Consider the following 12,280-nt stretch of genomic DNA (forward strand, 5'->3'; position numbering starts at 1 on the left):
CGTGCACACCTGCTGGTTCAGCAATTCCACTTCTAGGACCGTGGACAAAGACTTTACTGCAACGACGTTCTTCCCGACCCATTTTATAAGAGGGAAAACTGCAAACAACCTAAATAATCAAGTCCCTGTTGGAAAATAAAGCAGTGCATTCACATACTGGAACATTTTGTAGCCATTAAAAAGTGCTTAGGTGTGTGCTGAATTTGGGTCCTCCAAGGAATTTTAAGTAAATGATGTAACATATTCAAGATACACACATCAGTGGAAAAAGGTGGTTACTGTACACTGTCATGCCATTTTTATGAAATAGATAGGCATCTGTATTTACTTGTATATGTGCTTGTCAGTGAATATACACCAAATGGTTAGTGATTATCCGCAAGTGGTAAATGTATAAATCATTCATTGTTCCTTGTTTTTGAATTTAAAATTTTTTATAGTCCATATGCACTATTTTTAAGAAAAAAAAAGTTATCTTTTAAAACTGCCTCTCTTTATTCCCCTACTGCCCGCTATCAGAGGGCCTGGTAAAATCAAGGGCAGCACATTTACAAAAGAGGCCAAGTGTTTCACTTATTGCAGGCTGAGCATTCCTAATTCAAAAATCCAAAATCTAAAATGCTCCAAAAATCCAACTTTTTGAACACCAACACAACGCCACAAGTGGAAATTCCGTACATGACCTCATGCAACGTGTCGCAGTCAAAACAGTTTATTCAATACCCTCAAGAAAAAAACAAAATTACATTCAGGCTTTGTGTATAAGGTGTATATGAAACACAAATAAATTTCATGTTTAGACTTGGGTCCCATTCCCAAGGTATCTCATTACGTATAATGGAAATATTCCAAAATCAAAAAAAGCTCTGAAATCCAAAACACTTCTAGTCGCAAGCATTTAGGGTAAGGGATATTCATCTAGTACTTCAAATAAGTCTTTTCTGAATTAATGACTCTTCACTTCACTGGCTAAGGCCACTCTTTAAGCCATTTCTGAAAGGCACAGTCTCTACTTCAAACTCTACAGAGCTAGAAAAGGCGCACAGAGGAGAAACGCCAAAGGGCACAAGTAGATTTAAACACCACTCCCAGCAAAGCTCCTCAGAGATTTCACAAGACCCAGTGAAAACTCAGCCCAGGAGAACATGTCTACGACAGCCGCTGCCCTCAGGACTGTGCCAACCAACGCTGCTCTAGTGAGTGAAGGCGGGAGACTCAGAAACACCAACAGGCACTTATCCTTTGTAGCAATACTGTGATCACTCTCATGGAGGACTCAAGGGGAGGAACTGCTGGGGAAGTGCTGACAGCACTTAGATCTGTGGTTCCCCAACCTTGACCATACCTCAGAATCACTCCAAGAGCTCATTAACAACAATATGGCCAGGTATGGTGGCTCATGCCCGTAATCCAGCACTTTGGAAAGCCAAGGTGGTCAGATCACCTGAGCTCAGGAGCTTGGGACCAGCCTGGGCAGTACAGTGTGAAACCCCATCTCTACTAAAAATACAAAAATTAGCTGGGCGTGGTGGTGAGCACCCGTAGTCCCAGCTACTCAGGAAGCTGAAGCACGAGAATTGCTTGAACCCGGGAGGTGGAGGTTGCAGTGAGCCAAGATCATGCCACTAAACTCCAGCCTGGGTGACAGGGAGAGACTGTCTCAAAAAACACACACACACACACACACACACACACACCAAGAACAACAAAAGGCAGGTAGAGACTGTCTCAAAACACACACACACACACACACACACACACACAAAACAGCAAGAACAACAAAAGCAAAAGCCAGATTCCTGGGTCTTACCCTAGACCTATTGCATTAGAATCCCGGGGTCGGGCCTAGAATTTCTTTTTTTAACTTCTCAAGTGATTGTGATGCAGAAAAGCCATATAGCAGTGTCCAGCAATTGTTTATCAACTATTGGCTGGAAGAACTAGAAATACCTACTCCATCTGACTCCAATTAGATTAGCAACAGTCAAGTAAAAAGCTGAAAAGCCTCCAAAATAACTCAAATTACACTACCTTTTTGGTGTTTTAACAAATCTCATCACTGAAAAGCTCATTCTTTTAACTTCACTAAATCCTCCTCTTTTAGCTACAGCCTGATTTTCTTTGATTTGGTCCTTAGTGAGCCCTGGAAACAGATCATCTGTTAGAATAGGTGATTATAGCGGAAAATGGAAACACAGCGTAACAAAAGAAAAACAAATCGCTCCTGTGCGGCCAGCCATGAAGCCAGAGTTGGGTCACCCTGGGTGGCAGCTGGATACAATAGACTCAGCAGGCACCCTGCCCAAGGTCCACTCGGGTCTACACCTCTCATCACATACTTAGCCCACTGTTCTGTGCAGGATCCTCTTGTTCTTTGTGAACATGTTTCCTGGTGAGGAAAAGTCAAATGCTACCCAGAGATATTTTCAGGTGGCATTTCCTGCTGTGATTAAACAGAATTATGAAATCTCAATGTTTTCAATTCACTGGGCTTCTTCTGGACTTTGTGACTCTATCTGTGATAAGATTCTGCCTGGCCAAAGATATTCACTAATGCTTTGACCCCTCAATGGCATGGAGTTACTGATTCCCTAAGAATTATGTTGCTATTTAGTCACAAAAATGTTAAAATCCTTTTCCTATCATGGTGGTTTTAAAACATGGCCCCTAATTCTTTGACAATCCTTTCACCATCCGGAAACGGGATTCTCCATATTGTGAACGTACTAAAATCCGCTGAATTGTACACTTACACCAGTCAATTTAGGTTATATAATTTTTACCTCCATTTTTTTTTTTTTTTTTTTTTTGAGACGGAGTCTCGCTCTGTCCCTGAGGCTGGAGTGCAGTGGCACAATCTTGGCTCACTGCAAGCTCCGCCTCCCGGGTTCATGCCATTCTCCTGCCTCAGCCTCTTGAATAGCTGGGACTACAGGCGCCCACCACCACGCCCGGCGAATTTTTTGTATTTTTAGTAGAGACGGGGTTTCACCGTCTTAGCCAGGATGGTCTCGATTTCCTGACCTCATGATCCACCCGCCTTGGCCTCCCAAAGTGCTGGGATTACAGGCGTGAGCCACTGCGCCCAGTCACCTCAATTTTTTTTTCTAAGTGACATTCTATATCTCCTTCCTTTGAATCTGGGCTCCATGCCTGCTTGACCTGTAGAATATGGCAGACACGATGCTGTGATTTCTGAGCCTAAGCCTTAAGAAACTGGCAGCTGCTTCCATTTTCCATCTTCTAGGATGCTTACTCTTGGCAACCAGCCACCATAATGTAAGGAATTATAAGCAACCCTTCCATAGGTCACCCAGGGATGAACTGAGGTCCTGGGGCCAGAACCCCAGCTGAGCTCCTAGCTGACAGCAAGCACCAATTTACCAGCCACATGAGTGAGCCACCTTAAAAGCAGATCCTCCAGCCCCCTGCAGATCCACCTCAACCAAAGCTGTGTGGAACGAAGACAAGCTACACCCTTGCCAAGCCCGGCCTCAATCACAGACTCATGAGCAAAACCAATGCCTGGAGATGTTTAAACCATCACTAAATTCTATGATGGTTTGTTATGAGGCAAAAGGTAACCGGTGCTTCTATATAATCAAGAGTGGCTGGTCAAAAACAGCTTCAGAAAATTCTCTAACCTGGTACCCATATATCACAGTAGATTCTGGCAAGCATAATCTTGAGCACTGAAAACTTCATCCATACATGTTCTTCACAACTCAATTGAATCACCAACTTTCTAACGTGTTCACACCATATCATGTCACTCAAAACCATGCTATAGACTGAAAAAGAAGGCAACTGACTTTCTTGTTAAGAAATTTTAAAAGGAAAAAAGGAGTAAAAAGCAAGAAAGCTACAGAGCATAAAATCTTGGAAGCATTCAAATAAAAATTATGGACAGCTGTCAACGTGCCTTCTTAGAAAAGATAACGTGTGGTGACATCTCCCCACTACCCTCCTATCCTGTCGAAGCGTCAGGGAGCCTGGGCTCCACTCCTCACCTCCAGCCTCTCCGGTGGGGGCTCATTCTGCAGGATCCTCAATGCTTTGGCAGCAGCATCGTGTTTCGCAGCCTGTCTTGTCTTTCCTTTCCCATTAAATTGCTGTCCTCCCACAGAAAGTTCCACTTGATAAAGTAAAGGTGGAACTGGAAATGGGTAAAAGTACCTAGAAATAAAAGGAGGTTAGGCAAATTACAGTCTCAAGTTGATAAGTCACCTATACGCTCTCTGGAAAATGCAAGTATTTCCTTCATCACGATCCTACTCACATTAGTGTTTGATGCTAATCACTCTTCATCAATATATGCAGAGATTTCATAAAAGCTTAAACTGGATTAGAATTGCTACACAGTATAAGCAAAGAGTGTTTAGCAATCCAAACTTACATCTCACAAAATACAATGGCTTATAAATTATGAGTTTATCACGCTAACCTGCACTGACAAAATCTAAAATGAATTAGGCTTTGGCTGAGACAAAAACTTGGCTTGCTCTGCCTTCTCAAACCTTAGCTTTAAATTTGCATGTCTCCAATAGGAGGCTAGGAATTTTAATGCACAAGTCTTTTAGAAAGGACCCTCATTTCAAGAAATCCCAATAAGCTGTAGCCTACCTAGCAGAACCCAGTTTCTTATCCATTTCCCTAGCAGAACCCAGTTTCTTATCCATTTCATAGCTTATATTTTTAAAATGACTTTATCCCCCAACAGAGAGCAGGGAAATGAAGAATTCCATTTTGCTCATCATCTATCCACTAATGTCTTTTTTTTTGAGATGGAGTTTCTCTCGTTGCCCAGGCTGGAGTGCAGTGGTGCGATCTCGGCTCACTGCAACCTCCGCCTCCTGGGTTCAAGCGATTCTCCTGCCTCAGCCTCCTGAGTAGCTAGGATTACAGGTGCCTGCCACCATGCCTGTATTTTTAGTAAAGACAGGGTTTCACCATGTTGGCCAGGCTGGTCTCAAACTCCTGACCTCGTGATCCACCTGCCTCGGCCTCCCAAAGAGCTGGGATTACAGGCGTGAGCCACCGCACCTGGCCTCCACTAATGTCTTATTACTGCCAGCAGAAGATTTTTAATCCATGGCATTTTCAGGTTTCAATTAATATTTTACTGCACCAAAGCTATTTACAAAGCGCACAAGTTCAAAAGTCAAAAAGTACCCAATAATCAGGTAATCTACAAATGCTGGGAATCATTGTCTTGCAGGAATCATGATGCTATGGGAATCATGTTTAAATATGATTCAGTTACACAAAGCAGTTACAAGGGTTATCTTTAGCCAGGCTGCTTGAGGGCACAAGCTACACTGCCAGCAAGAAATATGCTCAGGCCCTACCCAAGAGCAGTAGTTAAAGCACAAAGGGGCCAGGCGCGGTGACTCACGCCTGTAATCCCAACACTTTGGGAGGCCGAGGTGGGTGGGTCATGAGGTCAGGAGATCGAGACTGTCCTGGCTAACACGGTGAAACCCCGTCTCTACTAAAAATACAAAAAATTAGCCGGGCGTGGTGGCAGGCGCCTGTAGTCCCAGCTACTTGGGAGGCTGAGGCAGGAGAACAGCATGAACCCAGGAGGCAGAGCTCGCAGTGAGCCGAGATCGTGCCACTGCACTCCAGCCTGGGCGACAAGAGCGAGACTCTGTCTCAAAAAAAAAAAAAAAAAAAGAAGCACAAAGGGCCGGGTGTGGTGGCTCACACCTTTAATCCTAGCACTGTGGGAGGGCAAGACAGGAGGACTCCTTGAGCCCAGGAGTTCAAGACCAGTCTGGGCAACATATGGAGACCCTATCTCAATGAATTAAAAAAAAAAAAAAAAAAAAAAGAGGGGCAGCTAGGTGTGGTGGCTCACGCCTGTAATCCCAGCACTTTGGGAGGCCAAGGTGGGCAGATCATCTGAGGTCGGGAGTTCAAGACCACCCCAGCCAACATGGCAAAACCCCATCTCCACTAAAAAATACAAAAAAAATCAGCCAGGCGTGGTGGCAGGTGCCTGTAATCCCAGCTACTCGGGAGGCTGAGACAGGGAGAATCACTTGAACCCAGGAGGCAGAGGATACAGTGAGCCGAGACTGCGCCACTGCACTCCAGCCTGGGTGACAAAGCAAGACTCTGTCTCAAAAAAAAAAAAAAAAAAAAAAGAAAAGGCGGGGGAGGGGCACAAAGGCCCAAGAGTAATTAAGACCAACTTCAACACTTGGTAGGCCCAAACCAAATCATTACTCCCTCCACAATCTACAGGTACTAGTTTATGTAAAAGATCAGTCACATTTTCTTCTGTATTTTACAAAAAAAAAACCTCACACATACCTCGGGGGATAAGCACCTCCTCTCATGTTGTAGTTATAGGTGGACTGCATCCGAGAGTAAGGGTCAACAGGCTTATACATTGGTTTTTTTCCAAGTTTCATGCACAGTGCATTTAGTTCTACAGTAGGGGTTACGCTTTCTGTAAGAAAGAATTGACAACTGTTTTTTTTGATATGGGAATGATACTCACTAAAATAAAATGTAATAGCATGCTTTCTGCTAATTGGATTCATGATACTTTACATAAAAGGACCTGGATGGCTCACTGCTAGGCATCAGACAAGGAAATCCAAGAATATGCTGTGATTTCTAGATATTTATACACAGTCGACAGCACAAAATCTACTCTGAGGGCTACCAGAGGAACCACAATTTAACCCAAGACATTATCAGTGAAAGCTATATGGTACAGCTGTCAGAAATGAGTCCCAAAACACATCAAATTTCACGATTAAAAAATCCCAAGTTAATGTCCAAATTGTTTTACTGTTTGAGACTACTTAAATCAATATACCTTGGTTGTACTGATTTACAGGATTATTGGCTTGCACTCAGAAGTATGTCTGTACACAGTATTGAACGATGCATTTATTACATTACTAACTGGATGCAAAGCACTGTGCTAAGCTTAAGAAACACAATTCCTGGCCAGGCGTGGTGGCTCATGCCTGTAATCCCAGCACTTTGGGAGGCCAAGGCAGGCGGATCACGAGGTCAGGGTATCGAGACCATCTTGGCTAACATGGTGAAACCCCGTCTCTATTAAAAAATACAAAAAATTAGCCAGGTGTGGTGGCGGGTGCCTGTAGTCCCAGCTACTCAGGAAGCTGAGGCAGAAGAATGGTGTGAACCCGGGAGGTGGACCTTGCAGTGAGGGTGGCTCCCACCTGTAATCCCAGCACTTTGGAAGGCCGAGGCGGGTGGATCACCTGAGGTCAGGAGTTCGAGACCAGCCTGGCTAACATGGTGAAACCCCGTTTCTACTAAAAATACAAAAAATTAGCCAGGCATGGTGGCGCACGCCTCTAATCCCATATACTCGGGAGGCTGAGGCAGGAGAATCGCCTGAACCCAGGAAGCGGAGGTTGCAGTGAGTCGAGATTGCGTCACTGCACTCCAGATGAGGCAACAAGAGCAAAACTCTGTCTAAAAAAAAAAAAAGAAACACAATTCCTGCCCCAGAGGATTTCAAAAAACACAAAGCACATTCAAAGAGCTATAATACAACATCATGTGCAACTTAAAGAAAGGTGAAAAATCAGTGAGGAGGCGGCAACCCAATTCTCTTCGCAGGAGTCACACAAGGCCCACAAAATATTCAGGTATTTCCATTCTTGACATTTCTAATGAATTTGACCTGTGGTCATACTTGCTACGAAAATGAGTTCCATTTTCATACACAACAAGTTATCTCAAAATTATCAACTTCAGAAAATACATGCTATTCATTTTCCAATTTTTTTTCTTTCAATTCATCCAATCCATAATCCTTTAAAAACCATTTAAAAAGAAAACTAGCCTGGAAAGATTAGTGTCAGTGCACAATATTTAAAAACAACACTTTCATATCAAAAACAGAACACTAGAAATGGCAAAATCTAAATGCACATAAAAATCCACTTTAAAATGCCTCTTTAGGATGTATATAGAGAGAAATAAAAAAGACCTGATTCTGTACTATAACTGGTTCAACTAAATTTAATGCATGAATCAAATCTATAAGAATATCTTTGGGGTTTGCACAGAGGGCCACATGAATTACAGATCTCTCTCTTCCTTGCATTAGAATTATATTTTTTACAAAATTCATATAATTGCATTTTAAGTACAGTCTGAATCATTTTAAGAGCAGCTCTGACCCACAGAATTTGTCTGCAATAGAGAACAAACATGAAGAAAGTATACTGCAAAGAAATCAAAAGTAACAAGAAAGATGTGACTGGTAACTTCCCAGATTCCTTCCTACATACGAAGACCTGGGATGACTTCATGCATGTGAGGGGGTCTCTGCTAAAACAGCCATTAATGACACAGCCTCCAGGTCACTGATCCCCAACCCTTCACCAGCCATGCCTTCTTGATTAGTATGCTCCCTGAATGGGTTCCTTGTCTGAGGAGATACTACCTGCTGGCTTGTATTTAAGTAATATTTACATTTTTCTCATTCTTTTTAATAACTAAGAGACATACAACTGGCAATAAGCACTTCTGACCAACAAAATTACAATCAATATTACCACACTGACTTGATGTGACTCTAAATAAAACTTATATTCTTGCTAATCTATACACTCTTATCAAAAATATATTTTCATTAAACTTTTAGGAAATCTTTTAAATTATCTGGACACCCGCCATCCTTCCTATGACCGCCTTTCCAGTTTGTCAGGCATTGAAGCATCATAGATTGGAAACCACTGCTTTACAATGAGGTTAAGGATTCCCAAAAAATAAGCATTTGTCACTGGTAGTGTAGAATCTGTGCTTTCAAAATCAACAAGTTTGTTAAGAAACCATTCATATACATACTACATGGTACCTCTAGACACACTTTTGAAAGGTACCTGTTTGGCCCATGCATAAGACCTGGATTCCTTCCTTTGCTACCAAAAGGGCAGACTATGGGCTTAGGAAATTTTGTTCCCTCCAAAGCTTTAGCAGCAGCTGTGTGTTTGACCTTTTTAATACCAGTTCACTCAGCTCCCCATTGCTGATCTCCAAGTGTCAGCAGTACTGTAAATTCCTAGAAATGAAAAGTGTGAGCTCTCAAATTCATGAAACCTGACATCAACTGTAATATGTCACTTGAACCTTGAACACTTTCTATGGTCATGGTTTAAGAGGCCTGGTCTTATCTTGATAATTCATCCTGTCATCCCCTTCTTATCATTTTTTGTTGTTTTTTATAAACAAACAAAAAAAAGAGATTGTGTGTGTATGCACCGAAATTTTTTTTTTTTTTTTAAGAGACACAGTCTCACTCTGTCCCCAGGTTAGAGTGCAGTGGTGTGATCTTGGCTCAATGCAACCTCCACCTCCTGGGTTCAAGAAATTATCCTGCCTCAGTCTCCCGAGTAGCTGGGATTACAGGCACCTGCCACCATGCCCGGCTAATTTTTGTACTTTTAGTAGAGACAGGGTTTCACCATGTTGGCCAGGCTGGTCTCGAACTCCTGACCTCAAATGATCCACCTGCCTCAGTCTCCCAAAGTGCTGGGATTACAGGCATGACCCACCATGTCCAGCCTCAAAATTCTCTTCCAATTACTTCTCATGAAAGATATTTTGCAAACTTGATTGAAACACACAGCAGTACTTCACATAAATTAAGACAATGTTTGTTTTGATGCTGCAATGTGTTTATGGGCTCCTGTTTGAAAACATAACCACCCTTTTTTTCAGTTTTTGGGATGGGGTCTTGCTCTGCTGTCCAGGCTGGAGCTCAAGTGGCACAATCATAGCTCACTGCAGCCTCCTGAGTTGAAACAATCCTCCCACCTCAACCTCCTGAGTAGCTGGGACTACAGGCACACACCACCACACCTAATTTTTTTTTTTTTTTTTTGAGACAGTCTTGGTCTGTCACCAGGGTGGAGTGTAGTGGCACGATCTCAGCTCACTGCAACCTCTGCCTCCCAGGTTCAAGCGATTCTCCTGCCTCAGCCTCCTGAGTAGCTGGGACTACAGGCATGCGCCACCACGCCCAGCTAATTTTTGAATTTTTAGTAGGGATGGGGTTTCACCATGATGGCCAGGATGGTCTCGGTCTCTTGACCTTGCGATCTGCCCACCTCGGACTCTCAAAGTGCTGGGATTACAGGGGTGAGCCACCATGCCCGACCCATACCTGGGTAATTTTTTAATTTTTGCAGAGGCAGCGTCTCCCTATGTTGCCTAGGCTGGTTTTAAACTCCTGGGCTCCAGTGATCTTCTCGCCTCAGCCTTCCAAAGTGATAGGATTTAAGGCATGAGCGTTTCTATTTTTATTAAGTTCCCAAAGTAATTCTGATACACCCCAAAGATTTGAGATTCACTAGTTCGGAATTTAACAAATCAATTGAAACGGCCGGGTGTGGTGGCTCACAACTGTAATCCCAGCACTTTGGGAGGCCGAGGCAGGCAGATCACCTGAGGTCAGGAGTTCGAGACTCGCCTGGCCAACATGGTGAGACCCTGCCTCTACTAAAAATACAAAAATTAGCCAGGTGTGGTAGCATGTGTCTGTAATCCCAGCTACTCAGGAGGCTGAGGCAAGAGAATCACTTGAACCCGGGAGGTGGAGGTTGCAGTGAGCCGAGAACACGCTATGGCACTCCAGCCTGGGTGATGACGGAGTAAGACTCCATCTCAAAAAAAAAAAAAAAAACTAATTGAAGCTTTTACTCTTCTGATGTTATCACTGAATATCACTTTATCTCACTTACAAATAATTTACAAGGGAAACCTGGATTTCAGTATGTCTAGGTCATTTAAATTTGGTGCCTTAAGGGGTGAGGCAACTTGCCTTCATAGCTGATTTTTCTTGTAGGTCTTACTTTTAGGATTCCCTCAGTGAGCAGCTTCCACTAAAGGACAAAAACAAAGAATCCTTTATTGGCCAGGTGCAGTGGCTTATGCCTGTAATCCTAGCACTTTGGGAGGCCAAGGCAGGCAGATCACTTGAGGTCAGGAGTTCGAGACCAGCCTGGCCTACATGGTGAAATCCCATCTCTACTAAAAATGCAAAAATTAGCCAGGCATGGTTGGCATGTGCCTGTAGTTCCGGCTACTTGGGTAGCGGAGGCAGGAGAATCACTTGAACCCAGGAGGCAGAGGTTGCAGTGCGCCAAGATTGCACCACTGCACTCCAGTATGGGCAACAGAGACTCCATCTCAAAATAAAAAAAAGCCGGGCGCGGTGGCTCATGCCTGTAATCCCAGCAGATTGTGCCACTGCACTCCAGCCTGGGCCACAGAACAAGACTCCATCTCAAAAATAAACAAATAAATAAAAAATCCTTTACCCCCCGTGACACTTGACACATCAGGACATCAGGGGTCTCCTTTATTATATGTTCTGCAGTCCACCAGGCTACCCATTTAAGTATAAACAACAGCATGAACTCAAAACCCTGGCAGGCAGGAAGGTCAAACGGCAGAAGCCTGCAACGCAGTACAATCCCTGGGTCATCTTGGTGATTGTCTCATGGATAAATGCTGAAGGGGAAAATGCTAAAAAAAAACACACACACAAAGTTATTCTCATGAACTGTCTTGCTTTTCTTGAGGACTTTCCCCATCCGGCGCTACCTGCCACTCTGCTGCATTCTCTTGGTAGCAAGGTTAGAATCTTGGTTTTGATAGAACGAAAAGTATACCACATCTCTTGATTTTTCAAATAATCTAAATCACCCAAGAGAGAACAACTTCTCTTTGAACAACTTGTGGGTAAAAAGAAAATACGCGTTAGAGATGAACACACAGCCAAACTACCTAAATTATTAAAAGTTCAAGTGAGAAAGTGCATTAGCCAAAATATAATAAAAAGTTAATAAAGGGAATCCCAAAGTTAAGGTCTGCAAAAAAATCCTGTAGAGGAAATACAACAGTTATAGAAAAAGGACTGACTTCTATTTTTATTTTAATTAATTATTTTTTGATAAAGGGTCTCACTCTGTCACCCAGGCTGGAATGCAGTGGTGCCATCTCAGCTCATCACAGCCCCTGCCTCCCAGGTTCAGGTGATTCTCCTGCCTCAGCCTCCTGAGTAGCTGGGACTACAGGTAAGCACCACCACATCCAGCTAATTTTTGTATTTCTTGGTAGATATGGGGTTTCACCATGTTGGCCAGTCTGGTCTCAAACTCCTGACCTCAAGTGATCTGTCGGCCTTGGCCTTCCAAAGTGCTGTGAATACAGGCATGAGCCACTGCTCCCAGTCCCTAGTTGCCTAAATGTATCTTATAAAGACACATTTCAAATA

The 12,280-nt window shown here is 43.2% G+C and overlaps 1 protein-coding gene across 7 annotated transcripts in view; it reads right to left on the reverse strand.

The window, feature by feature from the left end:
* STAU1 (staufen double-stranded RNA binding protein 1) overlaps nucleotides 1-12,280 on the reverse strand; it is a 74,768-nt gene that overhangs the window by 34,217 nt on the left and 28,271 nt on the right. For 4 of the 7 annotated variants that reach the window (XM_054467462.2, XM_063659326.1, XM_054467461.2 and 1 more), the window contains 2 exons: nucleotides 6,319-6,457; nucleotides 4,011-4,176 (listed from right to left, as the gene is read on the reverse strand). The exons of 1 other annotated variant lie outside the window; for it this stretch is intronic. In XM_054467462.2, coding sequence (XP_054323437.1) covers nucleotides 4,011-4,176; nucleotides 6,319-6,419 — 267 coding nt within the window. In that variant the 5' untranslated portion in view covers nucleotides 6,420-6,457. Of the gene's footprint in view, nucleotides 1-4,010; nucleotides 4,177-6,318; nucleotides 6,458-10,822; nucleotides 10,884-11,321; nucleotides 11,530-12,280 lie in introns of all 7 variants that reach the window. 2 more of the 7 variants (XM_063659328.1, XM_063659329.1) reach the window with 1 other exon arrangement.

The sequence above is a fragment of the Pongo pygmaeus genome, chromosome 21 (genome assembly GCF_028885625.2).
Source record: "Pongo pygmaeus isolate AG05252 chromosome 21, NHGRI_mPonPyg2-v2.0_pri, whole genome shotgun sequence".
Classification (NCBI taxonomy): domain Eukaryota; kingdom Metazoa; phylum Chordata; class Mammalia; order Primates; family Hominidae; genus Pongo; species Pongo pygmaeus.